The sequence below is a fragment of the Diadema setosum genome, chromosome 2 (assembly GCF_964275005.1).
Source record: "Diadema setosum chromosome 2, eeDiaSeto1, whole genome shotgun sequence".
Lineage (NCBI taxonomy): Eukaryota > Metazoa > Echinodermata > Echinoidea > Diadematoida > Diadematidae > Diadema > Diadema setosum.
Window position 1 is genome coordinate 1,595,831 of NC_092686.1, and position 23,474 is coordinate 1,619,304.

Below are 23,474 nucleotides of genomic sequence, written 5' to 3' on the forward strand. Positions count from 1 at the left end.
CACAAAACAGGTTTTTTGCCTTGAACATCCGCGTTGTGAAAATATAAAGCTCCCTTTTATTTGTCTACGAAGAACCTCATCATAAAAAAACATTAAGTACGTTTGTCTCAATCCGTCTTGTGCAATAGACAACTTTTTGATTTCTAATTTTTGTTCTGGAAACACATGGCAACAGTCTTCCTTTTTCAGCAAGCATTTATTCCACTGACAAGAAGATTGCATGATCAGTTATTTTTTTGTAGAATATATTCACAGCATTCATAATTTTGTGTAACAACAATATTTACATACACAAAACAAGATATAGACAACCTGTATAAACACAAGTGAACAAAGTTTGATAAAACATCTTCACGACCTGTACTTCTAACCTGACAGAAACGAAAAATGACACATGAACAAGCAAAGATGAAATGAGCTATGTACATGCTTGCTAAAACTGCTCCACAGTGGTACACATAATAAATTAAATTAAACCATGAAATTTCCAAAAAAAAAAAATTGACATATCTTTGCAGTTTTCAACTCCAAAATCCCAAATGCACTGTCAGCTGCAAATACAATCAATTGTTCTGTCCCAATCACACATTATTTCCAGTGAATTAGCAGAATTCATAGCTTTTAATTGTAATTTTTCCCCTTCAGGACAAACAAGACCATACCTCCTTGAAAAGAGGTTTATGCTTATTTGCATATTCATTCCAACATTTGTTCATAAGAAATTAAGATACAGATTTTATTTTTTCTAACAAACTCCAGCCTTTTCTCTCACTGTATCCCTCCCTGTTGTTCACATATTGTTGGAATTCATTTAGTTTACAAGAATTGTCACATTAAAGGGAGAGAGAACAAAATGCATACAGCTGTACCTGCTTTTCTTCACAAAATGAGAGAAGGATGTACAGAAGTCCAGTGTAAGACAAATTTGACTTGAAAAGTCATGCGAAGGAAAAAATACTTTGAAAACCAAAGGTCCTGGATGTCTCTAAAATGGGCATTTATACATGACATGTGTCTACACAATTCAGGTAAAACACTGGCTAGAAAGGTTGTCAACCTATTTTGATTAAGAAAAATGAAGATACATTCAATGTTACCTGCACCATTTCAAAGTAATATGGTAATGGCAGAGCATTGCCAGCAAATGAAAAACAGTTCATTCATCAGGTCATACTAAATTGTCATTCATTCATTTTGTTTTTGCTTTTGAGCACGAGAAAGTGTACAGTCTACCATTAGTTCAGAATGGTGGATTGCACAATTATCATGAGTATTCATTTATTGTAAGGCTACCAGCTAAGCAGTTTACATTAACAAAACAGAACTTTAGCAGAACACATGAAGACCATGTGATGCCCTGTCAGATCTTCAGGTATTAAAATAAAATCAGCGTAATATTATGAGTTACGTTTGCTATGAAGACATTTCCTCATCTTGATTTACTGTACTAGCTTATACTCCAATAAAGTTATGTTTCCAGTTAAAAGTAAATTTATCTCAGCTTTCTACTTCTTTGACAAGTTTTCTGAGCTGATTATGAAACAATAATGACATGCATTACATCTATGGAAAAGTTTTTCACAAATGGGCACATCATTATTGACAATCATGTCACCCCCTGGAATAATGTTTAATGTGGTGATCATGGATCAGGAACACCTGAAGGAGATAGACATTCACTTTTAACCATTTCTCACTACGCTACAAATATCTGTGCAGACTAATGGATATCTATTAAAAATAATTATGATAATAAAAAAAAAAACTTTATAAATGCTGCTATCTGTAATTATTTTATCTATACTTATTCACTTTATTTTTTTTTTCTTTGCGATGGAAGGTCGTTTGTCCACAGCATTCTGGTCTTCTTCCAGTCCTCAACAAGTCCATAATATGGCCTGGGGCTTGATGTCTTGGTCCAGTTCACCACGCTGCGTATGATATTTTGGAGCGCCAACAGTGTAACAGCTAAGTTTGCGCAGATTGAACCGCACTTCATCACACCACAGCATCCTATGAGCTATAAATGTCCAGCTCTTGATGCTCTAATAATTATTTACATTCCTTTCCTTGTAGTTCACTCAATCCTTCAAGTTTCCTTCCAAACACGTAAGGCATGTTTCATGACATTTGAACTGGAATAGAAACAAAAAATGCCTACAAGTGGCAACTTGTGACATGCAGAATGATTTGCACCAATACTCTGCCATTTGATGCCATGGCATATCTACAGTTTGTGTGTTTGATACAAACAAACTGTCCTGATTATAATTGCACATCTCTTCAAGTTACCTCTCCACACATAATACAATAGTGTTAATTCAGTATTACCTCATTTTACAGTATGTCATTCCTTTGATATTAAGATTTTTCTTTCTTTTTGCAGGTTTCATGAATTGAGTGTTAATGATTTTTGACATCTTTCCTTCTATCCATACAATTTACGATCTGAAGAATTACTTTCACTGGTATTCTAACAACAGTTGTGACAAGAACTAGAATTCCATGGATTTCTATGCAACAAGGCTAGCAGATGAACACTAAATGTGAGTCTCTTTCATTTCCCTTTGTACCCCAGGAAGCATATCGGCTTAGCTTGACTCTCTCTCCAACTATTCTAAAACAAACAAAAATCACTGAATATCGACTGCATTTCACTTGCACACTAAAGACAGAGAGAAGAAAAAACTTTATGCATTCATTATGCAGTCAATTGGGCCTACGGATATTTTCCTGACTTTTGAGTTCACACGGAGTTCATGAGATTGCCATAATGTAGGAACAGTTCAATGCTATCTCTAATTTCATCCAAATGTTGATGCTAAGCATATCTAAAGGGAGCTGCAGGCATGCCTCTTGCCTTTTGACTAAAGTAAACATTACTTTTTGAAGCACTGCCCCTGCATGGAATTAAAGCAAAAGTCACTACACAGTAAGCTGAAAGGCATCCAGTTCTTAAAAAAAACTTTCTCTCTGACTCGTCATGTTACTGTTGATGAATGAGTTTGCACTTCTTATGTGCTCTACTTCTCCCTGTGATTTTTTTGCTCTACTGAAGCCCTCAAGAAGCACGCTATTTCACGACAGAGAAGCGCAACTCTAATCTTGCTTACATCACATCACGATCAAATGCAAAGATTCAACTCTTCCCTGACAGACTGTTGGCACAGTCTGCATCCTAGCTGGAATTTGATCCTTCAGACATGTGCGTGGAAAATTTAAAAGAAAAGAGAAAGACCAACAACCTTAACTAAATTTAAAGATCTGTATGCGGTGTATGAAGTAGACAACGGTCGGAGGTGGCAGCACATAGTGACTGAGTCCCTGTGTCTAACATACGATAGGCTGAGGAAAATACAACAATGCAGAGACATAAACAAAATTGTGGTGTATGAAGTAGAAAATTATTAAAGGTAACAGCACAGACTGATGTATTCCATACATAACACACATGACAGTCTGAGAAAAGAAGAATGACACTGACACACAGCATCTACAATGGCATAGGCAGGTCCTTGCATGTCTGGCAACTTTACACCGCCTTATCCACTGTAACCCTGGTCTGGTCGAATAACGATGCGTTGAACATGGAGTTGGCTTTCCTTCTCATCTCTTGCTCCTTTGGAATCCTGGCAATTTCTTACTTATGACATTGCAACTTTCATGACATACTAGCCATAGTATACAGGAAAGTGATGAAAGTACATTGGTATGTCAAAATTCAGTGTAGCAAATGAGATGTCGTAATTAGCTGCTCTAGTATAATACATTAAAACACTGATCTTATCAACATGACTTCCAAATATTAGGGGGAAAAAAAACATAGTCCTATGAAGATGAGTGAAATCATCTTTTGAGAACCTAACTCACTGATAACAGTCATGGTATAACACACAAGCTATCTAGAAAAATGGAACATGCATCAAGATCATGTTCCACTTTTAACTTTAGAAAATTGAACCTGCTTTCAACCCTATAAAATATCTCAATAGACAAACAGCTTACTTCTGGAATAATTGTACAAAAAAAAGACTGAGAATTTCACAATCTTTCCATGTATCAACAATAAGGTAATGCACTTCAAGTAGGTATACAACTTTCTCCATTCTGTCATCAGTTACAAAGGTTGCTACAACCACAAACAAAACAAGTTGAATGTCCTGTAAAAAAGGAAAATAGATATATGTATATAATTATGTGTAAAGATATATAAATACAATGCGTGCATTGGTGTGACTCCAAGAATGTGGGAGCTGTGTTTTGCAGGCTGGACGCATCACGATGCGCCTCCTTGGCATGCGGCATGGCCGGCAGTTCAGTGAGCAGTGAGTCCATGTCTTTGTGAGTTTTCTCTATCTGAACACTGATCTGCAGAGAATCGTTCACCAAGATGGAGGCTCGTCAACCGCTCAGTGACGTCGGTGAGGCTGATACCGTTATCTGCGCGGTGTTGTAGTCCGCTGTCTCCATGCGTAGAATGTACGGGATGATGCTGTCGATCTGAACGTTTCCGATCAAACCGGCAAAGAAGAGTTCCTCCATGATGGCCGGACTCAGCAGGCGCAGGGTGGGGAGACGCAGCAGCAGTTTGGAAAAGCGGTTCAATTTCGTCGAGTAGTTTCTTGCTTCGTAATCGCGCAGCTCCGATACTGCCAGTTCCTGGAATCGCTCGATTTGCCGTACATTGCTCAGTCCCGGATGATCTGTGCACGAGTAATTGAGAGAAATAGTGGAAGTGTGAGCATTAGCAAGCTAATTATAGCTCTGCATCAATAATGATAATAATAATAAAAATTCACAATATCTATAAAGTACATTATCAAATGAGATGTCTTTAGTGCTGGGGGGGGGGGGAAGAAGAAGAAGAAAGAAAGAAAGAAAGAAGAAGGTACAGTTTCAGAGATGGTTTATCAATACATGTACATGTATTTGAATTCTTTTCAAATATTGGTTATCACCATATGCACTGCCTTCACTGACTGAAAAGCCTTGATGGGCATGTTTTATAGGTAACATATTACAGTAACATTATGTGTCAAATGTCTGTGCTGAAGATAAAGAATCAGGCTTCTTATACATTATCCATAAGATTTTTTGAAACAATCAATTTCTAATTTTAATTAATTAATTATGCAAATTAAGCTCAAGGTGATATTTTAGCCTAATTAAAAGCATTGAGAGTCTAATTTTTGATCTGTAAATCTGTTTCAGCATATTCAACAATTGTACATCACAAAAACTTCCAAAACTCATTTCAATTCTTATGTATTTTATTGTTTTCAGAATTTCTTATGTATTTCTTTGTTTTTCAACTTTTGTTTTTTCTTTGTTTTTTCATTGGAAATTGTCATTGACCACTTTTCTACCATAATTAGCACAAAATCAATAAATGAAAGTGATTAATTGTAAAAATAATCAGGTTTTTATGACTTTCATGACAGAGCACTGTTTTCCATAGGAAATGTACACAAAATCACAAAATTCTGCCCGTTTTGGGGCGACATTCCGTTACAAAAATGGGCGTGGCTTCGCCAAAGTATGCGCGGACGTTGCAAATTTGGTCTCAAAAGTTGCGCGAGACTTGAACGAAGAAAGTCAAGAAGCCTCGCGACGAGGCCTTCTCGCGTTACAGAATTATAGCGCGAAACGTCGAGGGGGGGCGGATTTGGGCCCCCCCCCCCCCCCCCCCCCCCGGCCCTTTTAGGGTGAAATGGGTACTACCATTGCAAAGAGGACAAAGACCACATAAAAGGAATTAAACTTTAGCAATAATGGGTTTGCAATTTGGACAATTTTTGTATTTTCTGGCATTCAAATTCCTGTGATGACAGATGAAAGAAGTGACGATTTATCTCAATATATTTCAGAGTCCTTGTAGGACTGAATGGAGCCAAACAGGAGCATTTACACAAACCAGAACATGCAAAAAGTGAACTGAATAATTACATTACATATTTTTAATACAGGCTGTAGTTTCAAATATGAACATGACACAAGCAAGCAGGACAACTGCTGGAATGTGTCTATTTTGAAGATGGAAATGAGGCTATTTGAGACTTTGTGAACAGACCACCCAACATAGTTAAGATTACCAGTATCTGGTTGAGTTGTCATTTCAATATCTGCATAAGTCACACAAAATGCCTCATTTAAATACACAATTGACATGAAAAAAGGGTAAAACTGCCACCATTGACTTTGTTCAAACAATAAACAGTGAACCAAACTGTTCCGTTCCATGCCAAATTGGGAGCGTTCGAGAAAATGTGAAAATGGCACGCCTCACAAATCAATTTTTGGACTCGAGTCCGAGGAGTCACATGTTTTGTAGAAATGGGGTCATTCACCTCTTGTGCTTATAAATGCTATAAATACATACGTACGTGAGGGAGAAAGATTTGCGGTGACACCATGTATATGTAGTCCTTAACCGGATCGTTGTTTGGCAGAAGAGCCTAGAAAGAGGAGAAATGAAGAGGGAAGGCTCTTCTGCCAAACAACGATCCGGTTAAGGACTACATACACATGGTGTCACGCCAAATCTTTCTCCCCCATTTACTTCACCATGCAAACCTTCGAACAACACATATATGTACGTGTTCCTAACAAAGAGAATCCATCTTTGTATTATGATATATGTGCACACTTCTCATGTCAACATCTTGTACAGCAAGTTTTTGGAGTACATCGAGAAATGATCCACTTTTGGTGTGGCAAGGGATGGTATGGTACGCTTTCAGAAAGCACTCAAACACATCCACTGCTTCTATTTTTCCAGGAAGCCTACCTGGGCTAAAAAGGACAATGGTCTTGAGGTATGCAAACTCCGTCTGATCCACTCCCAGCTTGGCTGTCGTCGTCACAAACTCCTGCAGCTTCCAGATGTGTTCCATGACGGCCTTTACCCGGTCTGCCGACAGCTTGTCTGGTCCCCGAGAGAAGGAAGAAATGTTGGGCACAGCCATTACACACCAGGATAACTGCTCAGTTATACAATCCCTAAACGAAAACTTCCCACTTCATTCCTCCATACTACCAAAAAGTAAATTCCAGACACCAGTGACTTATCACATTCCAGAACATTAAAAGAATAACTGTTAAAAAAATACAATAGTTTTTCTGTAAAATTAGTGCGTAGAATTATCATATACATTGTAAATGGGTCAGAAAATTGAAGTCATCAGAGAAATAAAATAAAATGCATTTCTTTTTCTTTATACAGGTATTTTCTCACAATGCTTATGGCAACAGGATAAAATCTTTTTAATAGATATTTACGAGATTTCTTTTTTTTCTTCTTTGTAACACAGGAAAATCTACACAGCTAAAGGCAAGTGGTAGTCATTCCCACAAAAATTACATGTAGTTATGTGAAATCCATGCTCTCCAATTAAAAAGAAAAAAAAAATGACATAAAGAAGAGCAAAGCAGTCAATGATTATACGACACAACTGATTCCTATATACCCCTTATACACTTTGTGTATGTGGGGGTATAAATATCTGAAGTTCATATACACACATGCAAAACAGTAAGTCTACCTGTACTTTAAGAAGCTGTATAACAGGGCTGCACACTAACCCATTTTTTCTACTAGTCTGACATGTCTTTCGGACTAGTAGGTACCCAGTTTTTCCATTTTTTTTTTTTTTTTACTGGTCCAATCCTGCAAAAGTTACTGGTCGGACAGGAACTTTTACTGCTGAGGGACTGTCGGACCAGTGCAGTGTGCAGCATTGTATATAATATCCTATCTTGGATTAAACTTTGTTTCATATTTCTCAATAGAGGCACCTGATAGTCAACATGGCTACATTATGTGAGAGGGATGTCAATCAAAATGAGCATGCAGTTCATCTTGACCAGCTTACCCTGCTGAAGACTGGTCTGTAAGTGGTTGACAATGGCTGTAAGGATGGTAGACAGCGCCATCGCCTGGGCACACTGTGCCAACCCTAACGTGAACAGCTCACTCCAGCACTTTTGCACCATAGTTGTATGCGTTTCAGCGCTGCAGGGAAGGAGTAGCAACACAGGACATTATGGCACACATTGCGATTACATTACTAGTGTCACACAAAACCTTTTTTCAAGACATCATTTGCATACTTATTGACACAGATAAGATAGTCATGTGAAGACTACCATAAACAGGTTAATTTAAAGGGTGTGTACAGTTCTGGTCGAGGTGAGGATTTAGCTTTTATTGTTTTGCGAGATATTCAGAAACCACTCTATGAGATGTCAAAGAGCATGCAATTCTAAGGGGTATCAAAAGTTTATTTGATGAAAATCTGTTTTGAAATGGCTGAGATATCCAAAAACAAGGTGAAACAAAGAGATCCTAATAAAAGGCGTGGCCTGTCGCCTTTTATTATTATCACTTTTTTGGATATCTCAGCCATTTGAAAAAAAAAAAAATCATAAAATAAACGTTGAATCCTTCTTAGAATTACATGCTCTTTCATATTTCAGAAGAGGTTTCTCATTATCTCACTTAGGAATGTTCAAAACATGAATCCCCACCTAAACCAGTACTGTACAGTCCCTTTAATACGGGCAGAGCAACTTCCCCATAATACATACACAAAGCCATAGGAAGTGGTTTGTTGAGCATGACGATAACCAAGTATGCACTTAACATCATTTGGTAGCATATTTTATCAAACAACATTTATTTGCATCAACTTGAAAATCATTCATTCAATAATTTTGCAGAGAGAAGAAAAGAGAAAATCATATTTGACTTGTGCCTTAATCTATATGAATTAAGTTATGTGAATTCTTATGAAGAGTGTGTGTCCCATATACCAGACTAGAAATGTCGCTTTGGCGACTGGTATGCCTCCTCCATAATGCATGATTTTCCCAATAGGTCTAGATAGTACATGTGGACACTGTGTGATTACATTTTCACAAAATTGGCAAAATATTGGGATGACAAGTTTGTCACAAATGTGTTGAATGTTCACCTTCCTTGACGTAGGTTTAATTGGATGAATAGGAGAGCATGTATCTAGGGATTTAAGGACTTTAACTTGACTTTGAACCATTCATACATTTAGGCATTGAGTAATTTTCAAGGTACAGGTGTGGAGAAAAAGTGCAATTTCTGAATTGAATAGTAAATTGTTACCATTTTCATCTGGCCCTTGACCCTAAAATTCATGAGATAATTACTTTCAGGTAGAACATGCATAATATGTACTAAGTTTCAAGGTAACTTGAGCCACTTCCGAGATATGGAGGAAAAAGTTAGTTCAGCACTTTCAATTGATCTTTGACCTTTTGACCTTTGAGGCAAAAAGAGAGAAAAAAAAAAAAACTTTCCAGAGAATTTCTATTAGGTTACACACGCATACACCAAGTGTAAAAAAATAACCCTGCTGGCATTGCATAAATATGAGGGCAATAGTAAAATTTTGAAGTCTTGCACTTGACCTTTGACCCCTGACCTTTGACCCCATGAACCCTACATTCTCTAGATAATCACTTCCAGTCAGTACATGTATATACTATGTTCCATGAAGATACCTTGAACAATTTTCCAAGGTACAGAGAAAAAAAAGAAGTTTTAATATTTCTACTTGACCTTTTGACCTTTGACCTTTGACGTCATGACCCAAACTTTCACCAGAGAATCTTAATTCGGTAATACATGTATACACTAAGTTCCAAGAAAATATCTTCAGGCATTCAATAGATATGGTGGAAATAGTGAAATTTTATGTATTTGACCCTGATCTTTTGACCTTTGACCTTTGACCTCATGACCCAGACTTTCACCAGAGAATCTTAATTGGGTAATACATGTATACACTAAGTTTCAAGAAAATATCTTCAGGCATTCAATAGATATGGTAGAAATAGTGAAATTTTATGTATTTGACCCTGACCTTTTGACCTTTGACCTTTGACCTCATGACCCAAACTTTCACCAGAGAATCTTAATTGGGTAATACATGTATACACTAAGTTTCAAGAAAATATCTTAAGGCATTCAATAGATATGGTGGAAATAGTGAAATTTTATGTATTTGACCTTGACCTTTTGACCTTTAGCAAGTGCACCCAAAAGTTGATAGGCACAACTTCACCCCCTAATACACATACATGCCAAGTTTCATTAGAATACCTCAACAGGTTTCGATAGTTACCTTGTCCACAAAATTCATTACGGATGAACGGAAGGACGGACGGACGGAAGGACGGACAGACAGGGACAGACGGACGGACGGACAACCCGAAAACATAATGCCTCCGGCACCACTTCGTGGCGGAGGCATAAAAAATGGTAAATGTTTCATGGCATTCAGGGAATCAATAAATCAGCAATCAGTGTCTCACTGAGAAAATACAGCTACTTCGTGTTACTCACATGGACAAGAAAAAATTGCCTTGGACAAGTATAGACAAGGGATGAGAAGGAACCAAAAATAACAGCAGTCGCTTTCTTCTCTGGGCTACATTGGATACAAATGTTCAATTTCTTTTTTCTTTATTCTGATGGTCAAATTCAAATTAGAACCGTAGATTGATATCTTTTATAGATTTGATATTTATTCAATATCTTACATAAATATCTAGTACAGCTCAGCCAAATAGCATCACAAAGCTCTTGCATGCCAATAAAATATACAGATTAGAGTTTCTGTGATTTATTATCAACATAATTCAATAAAGTTACGGCAGTCTTTCATTCATGGTCTTATGCTAGTTAGAGGGCTAAGAAGGTAATGACAAACCTCAAGGCTTGGAATGCTGGCAAGCTTCTCGCCCAGTGCATGGAAAGAAAGAGGAGCCGTGAGGCCGACTCACAGATATAGTGCACATTGAGAAATTGAGGCATGGGGGTGGGAGTGGTCAGTTTGAACTGCATGTGGGAGTCGCTCAGCATCGGCGTTTCCAGCTTGACCAGGTCCGAGTCCCCTGATGACCCACTGCCACCATTGGTTGACTGGTCAATGCTGCAGGAGAGATCATAGAAACATATGTGAGGTTTACTGACCAGGCATTATTTGGTTGATTATTGATCAGAATAACCAAATTACTCATCTGGTTATTCTGATCAATAATCATTGCCTTTCAGATAATTCTTTTTTTTTAATTCCACAAAAATACAGCTGACACTTCTAACCCAATTCTTCTATGCTTCTGTCCACATCAAAATGATTCTCACAGACTAACTGCTGGCAGTGATAGTAATTCTGTCGGCTAGAATAATAGAGAGGTATCATCTCTCTTCAAAGATAAGGAATTAATGCAAACCTGGCTACCCCTGTTACAAAGGTTTTGACTTTGGTCAAAGATGTTGCAATAATCTATCTCCTGTACATCATGAAATGCTGATCAGTCTATTGCTATCGTTAGCTCAGATTTACTGAAAAATGTTTCACTTCAAAAACAAAGCATTTTATTTCTGATGAAGGAAAAACAGACAATACATCACAGAAAAATGGTAGTTGGGAGCCTCCGTTTGGTTCAGATCCAACTACAGTATATCCCTCCCATCAAGAGTCACTTGCGACCACCGCTCTGTAAAAAATTTGGTCTTACCTGAGATCGCCTGCGTCAGAGTCCCCTGACGTGTTGAGAGCCTTGGTTAATGCGTCAAAGGCCTTGGATACGTTCATACTCTCGCTGCCTTGAACCTCCTGCTCACCATTGGAGATTATTTGTAAGGTTTGCGACGGAGAATAGATCTGCAAAGGAAAGGCGACCTTGGCATCAGTTCATGAGATCAATAGTGTGAGAATGAGACTGTACAAGGCGTGCTCAACTTTGGCCTGTTCACACCAGTCTAGAAGTGTAACTGCAATGCTGAATTACAATCATGATTATAATTACAACTAGAATTATCATCCGTACACAAGGCTTGCTTCATAATTCTGTGGTTATGAATTTTAGAGGTGTGGCTTCTTACCAAGTTCCCATCAATTATTCCTGAGCAGCAAATAGCATGTGCTTTGACTACAGTGTGAGCATTTGAGGAGCACATATTTTTTTCAACAGAAGTGGTTGTAGGCTCACTTTAAGCTCCATTTTAAAATATGATTTGCAAATCAATCTGTACACAAGACTGTTTCCTCCATAATTCTGGAGAATCATGACCTCCGAACCATCATTTGAATCAATATAGGAATTAGGATTCAAATCAAACTCCGCCTGACCCTCAGACCCAAAAATTCCCAACAGAACCATTGTTAAGAAGCACATGCATATGTACCAAGTTTCATGAGGATACCTTGAGCCATTTCCAAGATATGGAGTAAAAAGTAAAATTATAGCATTTTCACCGGACCTTTGATCCCATGGCCCAACACTTTCCCTAGATAATCCTATATGGTAGTACATGTATACACTAAGTTTCAACATTGCAGACATTGCATAGATATGGGGGGAATAGTAAAATTTGAAAACTTGACCTTGACCTTATACCTCTGTCCTTGAGCATGTGCACCCAAAAGTTGACAGGCACAACTTTGTCCACTCACGAATACATACATATCATGCCAAGTGTTATTAGGATACCCCTAACTGTTTTTAAAGTTACGCTGTCCTCAAAATTGATTACGGATGGAAGGACGGACAAACAACCTGAAAATATAATGCCTCTGGCGACACTTCGTGGCAGAGGCATTAAAAAGAAGAAGCCACGTAACTTCTATTGTAAAGAGTAGAAAGAAATCATGAAGTCGTCAAAACACACAAAACTGGTTGTTAAGGTCTCCAGTTCCCATGTTTCCTCTTTCATCTGATACAGCATGCCTGCTGCAACTGTTCGGCAGTACAGTCAAACCTGCCTTAGCGGCCACCTGTCTATAGCGGCCACTGAGAAAATCCCCCCAAGAGAAAAGCCCTGTTAAAGACCCTGTGTATAGCAGCCATCTGTCTAATGCGGCCGGCGGCCACAAATTTTGTTTCCCACTGTAGATTTTATCCTGTCTATAGCAGCCATATACCCGATGGAGCCGTAGCCGAGCTGATAATTCAGCATGTTTTTCTGCTTTGTAGCCATGCCAGCCATTCATGGGCAACACTCAGTGATCGCCATCGCTGCATTCATCACTCATTTAGTCATAATGAGCTTTCTTCACGATTGTACACATGCTACTGTGTAACAAATTCATAAATACCAGCTATGTTCAATGCATGAAACACACATGTCCATACGTACACACATGTGTATGTACATGTCAGTACGTATAGATGTCAAACCACAATGAAGATACATACATAATTTGTATGTAGGCAATGCACACAAAGTTGGATAACCTGTATATAGCGGCCACCTGTCTGTAACGGTCACTTTCTTTTTGTCTCCCTTGGGTGGCCGCTATAGACAGGTTTGACTGTATGTTACCAGTACCACATACCACTGTTTTTATTTTTCCCTCCACAACACAACCCTACCTGCTGAGACTGACTGGGCCCCTCTTCCGTCTTCTTGTTCATGTTGGCTAGTGACGTCACCACGCTGGCCAACGTGCTCAGGTCCGTGGTCGTGTCCGTGGTCGCTGCTGGCGAACTCGCCTGGGTGCTCTGCAGGTTGAGTAGGATGCCCTGGTCGAAGAGACCCGTCCGGTTCCCTTGTGGGCTTTTCACGTCACCTACAAACCAGACACACACACATACAAAACTTTCATTCTGCTGTCTCTCTGAATAAACTCCACAGGGGCACCAACAAGAGAGTGGAAAAAAAAAATAACCCGACTTAAGGCTGTCCCTCCCATGAACGGGTGAACAATATGAAATCGATCAAACAGCTTTTCATTCGGTACAGCAGTTAAAACGAGTGCCATACATAAAGAGAGTCTGGCCAACTCGGTTTTTGGCTTATGAGTTTTGAAGCCTGTGATTGGTCAAAACAGGTCCCGTGATCTTCGTGGAGCCATGTCGTTACCAAAGTGTGCTCATACGCTGTGCCCATTGTTCACTACCCCTTATTTGGTAGGTTTTCATTATTACGTCTGAGCATACAAGCTAACCCTCTAACGCGTAATATGCTGGGCAAAGACATGGCATCCAATTTAGCAGTTGTCCAGATTCTCTTTATATACGGCACTGGTTAAAACAAGTGATCATGGTAAACACTCCCAAATTTTTCATTCTGATTCTTCATATCCTGAAGTTGCATTTTCCCTCTCTATTTATTTTTTTTTTTCCGGATTTGGGGGGGGGGGGAGGAATCGTGTTCGGTCTCATTGTCATGAATCTTTAATTACATTTTATTGTTGACTAAAATCTATCAAAGTCAGAAAGAAGACTGGGTATAGTTTCCCTCTGCCTTCAAACAAGGCTAAAAAGGACTCTGGCTCTGAAGCAAACTGGACCTTGCAGGCAAGGAGTGGTGGCAAACTTTACCTCCAGCCAGAACGCTGCTCGTCATGAACGTGGGCGTGGCTGCCAGGGGACTCCGGATGTCCTTCCGGATGTAGATCTTGTCCGTCGAAGCCGCACAGTTACTGGTGGTCTTTTCCCGCGCCTTCAGGGGAGACCTCTCGCACTGCACCGCTGCTTGAAGGACAGATCAATGCAAAGAGTGTGCTGATGTACTTATGGATGTCATTGATCAAACCAAGAGATTCCAACAGATGATAGTACTATGACTGCATCATGTGTGTCATCTAACACACAATGTCAAGAATGCATTTTGCATATTCAATCAACTTTACAGGTGTGCATTATGCATATTCAAAAATCCTTACATTCAAATTACTTTTATACAACCATGTTACATAGCTAACATACTTGGAATAAGTTCAATTGATGAAATGTCATTGCATTGATGGATATTGCTTTCTTGTCCATGTGCTGAATATAATTGGGCAGAGAAATTACACCGTAAAATCATTTTTGTTGATGCAAAGACACATCACAAAGCAACTATTTTCCTTATGCATGGTTGATAGTGTTTGCTCCAGTTTTCCATATCACAAATTTACAATACCGATAAAGGTCGTCAGGAATAGCAATCATGAGTGTTACGCAGAACAGAAATTGGGTCTCGGAAGGTGCCTTGCCTAAATCTTTCCAGCTCATATGATATGACATCTCCTTCAGTCATACTTTTCCCTTTTAACAGTTCCATACTCTGACAAAGACTTGAACACAAAGAGAGTACGCCAGTTAAAAACGGCATTGATGTATATTCATTTATAATGAATGGATGGAGTTTACTTGGGTTATTTGATGAACTGATGTGAATAGAATAGATAAGGTGACAAGATATAGACATATACATATATCATATGAGATAGATGTATTACATTACTCTCTGATGAAAACATAACTCTAATACCAATCACTAAATATGACCAAAGGTAACAAATAAATAGTATAGAAAGTAGAAAGTTTGTTAAAGGTAACAAATAGAAAGTAGAGAGTAGTGAGGACAAGTACACCTGTGATGCTTCATTCATAAAACAGACCAAAAACTGCAGAATTTCAAATTTGCATGTCAATGGAAGTTAATCTTTGATGTGAGTTCATGAATCTGAACATTGGTGCATTGCCACTGGGCAACAATTGTAACATTACAGTATCAATCAATACACCAATTATGAGTTCTTGCAACATCTCAATTACAGAACTGCAGTCCAAATTCCATTGATTTTACTAAAGACCTGGCAGAACACAGATAAGACCTGAAAGTAGCAGAGGTCTGAAGATAAAAAGGTCTCCAGTGTATAGGGACACAACTTCACAAATGACAGATGGCCATAACACAAAGCCACCAGACCTGCAAAATACTGGTAGCAAGTAACCTGCCAGCAACTCTTTGGGAAGGTATGGTAAGTTGTACCAACAATGACATGCATCGTCTTGCTTTCAGACATACAAGGACCATTGTCTCTTTCTGGACCGTGGAGCCTCTGTTGGTCAAGAATGACCACAGGTATATCCTAGTTATTGTCCGCTTAGCTGGAGCAGCAGCTTTTGTGACTATACAGACCTATGGTTGGTGACTCCCAGCACCACTAACGTGTCAGGTTGTGAACACCAAAAGAGAATCAACCCTAACAGAGCTTTGTTCACATACCAGCTCAGATGTCTGAAACCCAACTTTCAGTGAATAGGGATTACCTAATCCCCAAATCCCCATTGTGTCCCCATAGCCTTCCTGTTGGACTGAAGCCCATTGCTACACGTGAGTGGGTTTGCTAATGCAAAACTAGGACAAGCTCAGACATATGTAACCCGCTACAACAAAAGGATCCTAAAGTCGCTGACAGGCGAGCCAAGCATGGCCCAGAAAAATGTTATTTTCAGGCCTTTTCTTTGATCATTTCGCTTCGAAATTTCGGCAGATGATAGAAGATACATTAGACTACAAAATTATGTTAAAAAACAGAAATCCGAACGTTTTGACAGATTTTGGTGATCTGACTTCAAACTCGATTTTCTCGGCTCACCCATCAGCGACTTTAGGATCCTTTTGTTGTAGCGGGCCACATATTACTGAATGCTGCTTAAAAAAGTTTGGCAAGTTGAGCTATTGTGATTGGGCACCTACAGGGTTAAAGTCAGATTCCAGTACAATGTGATGTGGATAGATAATCAACATACAACACTTTGATGGATAAATTTATGATGGATAAAATGGGTGAATGGAGGAGAGTTGCTGTTGGGAACAGAAAAAATAAAGAGGAGGAAAATGACATGCAGTGTATGTATTTAGCCTGAAATGCATGAAAATGCCCTTAACTATGTCTGATCTGCTGAACATTTCATGTCATGGACACTGAGGCTGTAGTGAGAATAATTTGTTAGATATACACTTTACATATCAAAATATATGAACACAGACTTTAATACCCACATACACACAGACACACACACACACACACACACACACATACAAACAAACAAACAGGGAGATGCTTTCAAAGTAAATTGGACCAGAATGTTTGTACTTTACAAATTTACATGCCTTACGAGAAATTGAAGACCTCGCAAATTCACTCAGTCTCTAGTTTGCAGGCCTTCTGCATTCACACGTACACTCTCCCATCTATAAAGCTTTGTAAGTCTTTTTCCTATGGTCCTTATTTGAAGGCATTTCACTTGTGCACATTCCAACACACAGACACAGAAAACATACAGTATACAGACATGCAGTGGGTGTACATACATGGGAAATGGGGGAGGGGTAGAGGGAGGGGGTATGTTAGAAAAGATGTTGCCAATTTACTGGAAGAAGAAGAGGGAGGATCTACTCTCCCGCGCTTACAGTCCGACTTCATGCCCAGTTCTAGGCACTTCTGGAGGCGACAGTACTGGCAGCGATTACGATTGTGCTTGATGATCTGACAGTCCTTGTTACCCCGGCACGTGTAGCCTAAGTGCTTGCGAATGCTGCGCTTGAAGAAACCTTTGCAGCCTTCGCAGCTGATGGCCCCATAGTGGCGACCTGCACAGTGAACAAATGTTAAAACGTTAGCAAGCTGACTTTAGAGGTATTGTTTACCATTGTAAACAGTGATATCAAAAACGTTCACGTTATCACATTTGATGCATATGCGTAGGTCAGTTGTATCACAAAACATCCTACCATATAAAAATTTCACAATAAAGCCTGAAACATAAGGAGATATCACTATTTTTCTTACTAAACCATAACTGTAGATGGTTTAATCTAGAAACAATCATATAACTTACATTCATATTCTATATATATTTAAGAAAACTTAACATTGATTATAATGATTGACATTTTTGCATTGGTCGTTTCTATCCATAACTCACACTTTACAAATATTTTGAAGCACTAAAGTGGGTTTTTGATTCATCTGCAAATAGTAAATAATGCCTTTAATAAGGACAGCAAATTATAGAAACAACACTGCAAGACGTTTCACAAACACTGGACATAAGATAAGAACAAAATGAAATATCACAGTTGAACAAGACTCCCCCAAACAATGACAATAGTACTAATTTCATAGAAAATAGAGATAAACTGATGATGTGAACATCTCACAGGCATCCTTTTGGCTTACGCACCAATCTTCACATAGGTTCCCTTTCGATGAATATCCAACATAAAAGAATGAACAAAACTTGCGGCAATAAGAAATAGCACAGCTACAATAACTTAGCAAATTATGTATAGTAAGGGAGGGAGTTGCAGTAGCAAAATAACAGCACTTCTAATGAGTATGAATCTTATATTCTTTAATCTCAAACCTCTAGGGTGTTTTTCCTTGAAACATCAATCACATATTTTGAGAAAAATAGCACAAGTCGCAATACAACTGGTAAATCAATCCAAAATTTCAGAGCTTCCATCCATGCACTTTGAGGGGACTTTTTTGCAGACTTGTGTAACACTCGTATAAGTTAGCAGTGAACGTTGTCACATTCCTAGTGATATGTATGATAGTTACTGAAAAACACAATATTTGTGCGGCATAAAATTTTCATGTATTGGAGCCGACAGCCTTTTTTGCGGCATGAAATTTTCGGGAGTTGCCTCTCACATTCAATGTAGATAAGAACTTTCAGGTACATTTTAATTTTGTGAATGTTAGCTCTCGCGAAATTCGCAAAATTAAAATGCACGCCAACATTCCTTGTTTTACAGTATGTTTATCCATGGAAAAATGGTTACACTAATCCGTATAACAGTACGCATCACACTATATTTCAAAAATGTATTCCTCTGAGCACCATGAATAATCTAAGTGTTATTAATCCTACGTGATGGTAAAGAATGGTGAAATCAACCAAATATGACAGCTTTACATGAAGAACAACAATGCCATACAGTTGATAAAATATTACAGTTGAAGTATGACTGTAACTGATGACTGTTAGCAGAAAAACACACAGCAGAACTGTGATCCCCCACATATTGTCTGCATGAGTCTGAGCTCCATTTAGGGCAACAAAGTATCATCAAAGGTCACTGAGTCAAGCAAAGTAGTGTAAATATAAACCATCTCAAGTCTACCTGGGCATGGGCACACAACTTATTAATAGGGTAAATAAGTGGCTGCCGCTGATGATTCAGCAACACTAACAGTTTTGCTTCACTTGTGTCTCATCCTATGTTCCTGTGCACATAAGCATGCCTAGGCTTGTTTGCTGGCAATGTGCCAAGTTGTAAATCCACCATACTTGACGTCATAGTGGCTGATCATTAACCGTGACAGTCTGCGTTCTTCGGGTCAGGCTAGGATCTATTTCCACACGCCGCCGTTTTTTACCTGATGCTTTGTCGCCACACACCACGCAGAGCTCAATGGGTCGCGGGGATGTCATGCCGGGCTTGGCGATCATCTGGGCCTGGGCCAGGCCCTGGGCCGCCGAGAATTTGATGATGTCCTCCTCCCGTAGCTTGACCAGCCTCTCGGCTGTGGCTGCATCGATGGTGGTCACTGTGGTTCCAGCCGACGTCTGCACCCGCACCAACTGCTCCACCGTCTGGTCATTAATCTGCACCTGTTGCACCTGTACGATGGGAATTAAAGGACTATAACAATAATGATGGTGATGATGATGACAATAATTATGACGACGATGATGATGATGAAGTTGATGACGGCGATGACAACAATGATATGATAATGATGATGAATATGATAATGATGAAGATGATTATGATGATGACGATATTTGTGATAATAATGATGATGATGATGATAATAATTATGTTGTTAGTGCTGGTGACGACGACAATAAAAACAACAAAAACACCAGCAGCACTAGTGATGAAATCAACACTAACAATATCACCACCACTATCATTTCTACCACATGAATATTTCACATACTAGACAGCATTGGCTAAATGAAAACAGAAACAGTCTGAAATATACTCTTAATGATAACTACAGTATTTATAAGATGCGAGGAAAATGTACCTTAGTGATAAGCCAAAATGGCATAAAATTGGACCTTCCTCCTAAAATAGTACTGTGAAAAATAAGTATACTAATATTAGTAACAGTTATACGAAATGTTTTCCATCTCTCTTTTTATTGGAGACACAGGAAGCCTGTTTGATACCGGTACTTCAATTATTGCTGGCGGGCAAAGGGGACATAACAGACGTCTTGTTACAGCACCTTGAACGCCTCCACTGGCGTGGGCTGGGACGAGACTACCGTGGCTACAGACCCCAAAACCTGCTGAGGCATGCTGGTCATGGCGATGTGTTGGACCTGACCGGTCGGCAGATGGACAGTTTGCAAAACTTGTGGGTGCATCCCAGTGTGGTCAAGACCATGTACTTCTTGGATCTGCATTCAAAGGGGGGGGGGGGTGATGAGGATGGAAGGGTTTAAAAAAAAAGAATGACAATATTCTAAAATCATTCATTTCATGGCTGCCAGGTTTTATCATACAGCATAATGAATGGATTACACAAATGTCAAATAGTGTGTACTAGTACATTCTGGAAGACAAGAGGGTCATGTAAATCTTTAATAATTCCTCTCTCACTGGTGCAATATAATATACTACCCTGCATGATGACTGCATAAAATCAGTAGTTGCATCCAAGGAATGTAAATGATTCCTTTGTTGTTGTATGGTAACATGACTACACATAAATTCAAAGAATCACATACTAAAATTACCAAAGGTAGCGATATGGCCTCGCAAGTTTTCCATTAACCTATGCACAAAACTGCACTAAATGTCTATTTTTGATGCGTGACTGAAAGAGAAAAACTGGTACCAGTGGCATTAAATATTTGTTGCATTGCAAATGCCTTGAAATGATTCCCAAGTTTTATTGGGGGAAAGGGTTGCACTTGCAAAATTCCAGGCATCTGTGATATGTGATATTCGCACTGCCAAAGGAATAGGAGAACTGTGAGTCTCTGACATCATTTCTTCAACTAATTTGCATAATTTGTGTATGCGGTGGCAATCAATATCACAATATGTGAAAGACATAATTGATATTCTGTAACTTTGGTATTTCATATAGTATCTTGACGATAGACCTGCCATTCTTTTTGCCTGATTTTATTACCTCTGCCAAGGGAGAAGGTTATGTTTTCATCAGCTTTGGCTTGTTTGTTTGTTTGTTTATTCATTTGTTTGTTTGTCCGGGTGCAAAATAAACTTACAGGAAAGGTTGAGAATGACACAAGATGATTAAATTTTGGTAGTGATCCAGGAAATTTTTATGGATTTTATGAAGGGTTTTCGATATTTTGGCAGGTAGGCGCATTTTCTGAGGTTTGCATACACCCACCAAAGTGTGCGCTCTAATTTCTGCTAGGGCGAGATGCATAGTGCAGCTGGAAGTTGATGATGTAACAAAAGGCTTCTATATTGGAAAATCAGGCAATTTTCAGCATGCATATGTATGGGTGGAAATCACTGATCTCTATGGAAGTGGAAATGGAGGTGGAAATGAGCTGCTTGGCTGAGGTCTGCGCTCAGAGTGATTCTCTAGTTGTTAATGAAAATCAAACCAAACATGGTGGCATTGCATTGTAAGTAGTCTAAAACAAGCAAACAAAGACCAACTGTATGTTTCTACTGTCTGTACAGTCATTCCATGAACACATTATAAACAGCAGTGGTCATTCATTAACTGAACACAGAGCAGTTTGTCAGCAAACCACACCAAGTAATGATATGTCGGTGTAAAAGGAAAGGCAGGAAACCAAAACTCTCATACCCAGCTCTCATAGTATCCGTTATATGACCTTTGAACTATCCATGCCAGCAGCTGTGTCATGTGCTTCACGAACATTGCCAGTAGTATGTACTCATGATCAACTTTGGCATATTTCAACAGTGGCTAATGACTGCTTCCCCATGCAGTATTACCTAGTTCCCACGGCAATGATCTGACGTCAAACAAGCTTACACTTGATGCTTTAAAAAGTTCATGCACTGTACAGAGAACACAATCACTTTTATCAGAACATTTTACAGGTCGAAATATGGTAGGCCAATGCAGTCTGTGAAAATCCTAGTATTTTCTAAAGTTGCTACTGTAAAGGATGGTATAATTACCTGCTGTATTCCACCATCCAGTCCATGAACTTCCTGAACATGAACCTGAAAAAAAGGAAATTAGGCACTCATCAGAAATATGGACTGGAAATACATCGTACATGCATCTAACACATGATCAAAGAGGCCAACAAAGATCAAGGATTGCAATCAAGGATTGACAATGTACCACAGAGCTGCTTCCCACAACAGAAAACCTGATGATGAACTGCCACAGGCTGAAGCTAACATCAAGTATTTCCAGCACCACTCCTGTAGGTATCTCACAAAATACAGTGGCCTTTCAATACAGGTAGTCACTATTGGCAGGTTTGCTCATTTTCTAAGCTATCTTCAGTGGAGAAGCAGGGTAGTAGACAGAGGATTAACATGAGACAGGGCTCAACCTGGATTCTCTGGACTCTCCACACCATGACCATGGACAACACTGACCATGGACAGTACTGACAATGGACAGGACTGACCTTTAGAGAATGGATTACCAGGTAGTGGTTCCTGGCTGCATCAGACAAGTGACTGCTACATGCAGGGTCATTTACACAATGTTCTTTTTTCTAGCCAGGATAGTTTTCATGTAACCACACAACTCGTTGGAAAGGTTGGACTGTACTTGGTAACAACCCTCCCCCCCCCCCCCCTTCTCTCTGAGAGAATCTGACTTATATCCATCCGTTCTGGATGGCCTGGCAAAGGTCCAATGCTGGTATAATTGTAAGCCTCCAATCTGGCACGAGTGAGAATGTTTTCAACCAAAACATTCAGAGAACCTGTTTCTTGTCAAGTTCGTGCCAACCTGGAGTTAGGACGTTGAAAAACACAGAGCCACTGGGGAGTCACAGATGGTGATATGCAAGGTGTAGTTTGCTTTTAAATGATTGGCAAAAGTCTGAACAGTCTTATTGGGAGATCATGTTGTGTACATGTACATCACCACAACTCTTCTCATAAGATGACCACCATACATCAACTAATCCTTTGGGAAATGTGCACAGAGCAGGATGAACAAGAATCATCAGCTATTTAAAAGATCAACAACAATACAAAAAGGGATAGATGGCTTCCAATATAGACTCTCGCTTTTGTTTGCCATTGTAATTCATGAGATGAAAGTGATACAAATAGGGTGGGATGATAAGAGGGTATATTACCTCTTCCTCCCCATGCTCGATGTCACCCCCATCAATTTGCTGCACCTCTTCCACCTGAACCTCAGCCACCTGAAAATCAAACAAATGCCAGATATTAGTCACGATACTCTACATCACACACCTACACACGTACACACACCCACACTAACATATTCACTGCGTGTTCAATTCTCCCTATCGCATATAACTGTAAAACATCAAACGGCAGCAGCGCTATTTAATTTCTGTTACAATGTGCTGACAATGCTGTACAAGTGCACAGCGCGAGCTCTATCATGATTGTACACGAAAAACATGGAGCACTTTCTCTATCTCCAAACTACACATATCAGTTTTTTAGAT

At 39.2% G+C, this 23,474-nt stretch overlaps 1 protein-coding gene across 2 annotated transcripts; it reads right to left on the minus strand.

Annotated features, from left to right (window-relative positions):
* Positions 1-177: 177 nt before the first annotated feature.
* On the minus strand, positions 178-23,197 carry LOC140246126 (orphan steroid hormone receptor 2). Of its 2 annotated transcripts, none has more exons than XM_072325566.1 (12): positions 23,133-23,197; positions 21,985-22,029; positions 20,073-20,246; positions 19,212-19,455; positions 17,234-17,413; positions 14,365-14,514; positions 13,414-13,610; positions 11,557-11,702; positions 10,746-10,967; positions 7,872-8,011; positions 6,788-6,925; positions 178-4,703 (listed from the first exon to the last, which is right to left on the minus strand). In XM_072325566.1, exons 3-12 carry the CDS (start codon positions 20,211-20,213, stop codon positions 4,402-4,404), a joined length of 1,860 nt encoding a protein of 619 aa, XP_072181667.1. In that variant the 5' UTR covers positions 20,214-20,246; positions 21,985-22,029; positions 23,133-23,197; the 3' UTR covers positions 178-4,401. The 2 variants fall into 2 exon arrangements, with proteins under 2 accessions (XP_072181667.1, XP_072181666.1); XM_072325565.1 differs by having other exon boundaries at positions 14,365-14,517.
* Between the last annotated feature and the right edge of the window lie 277 nt (positions 23,198-23,474).

Excerpts from the sequence above, each read along its gene's own strand:
- LOC140246126 (XM_072325565.1), bottom strand. The coding sequence starts at position 20,213 with ATGCACCCACAAGTTTTGCAAACTGTCCATCTGCCGACCGGTCAGGTC. Across the intron at positions 8,012-10,745 it reads CCAGCATTCCAAGCCTTGAG|CGCTGAAACGCATACAACTA; the intron begins GTTTGTCATTAC and ends CCTTCCCTGCAG. Across the intron at positions 4,704-6,787 it reads CATTGTCCTTTTTAGCCCAG|ATCATCCGGGACTGAGCAAT; the intron begins GTAGGCTTCCTG and ends ACTCGTGCACAG.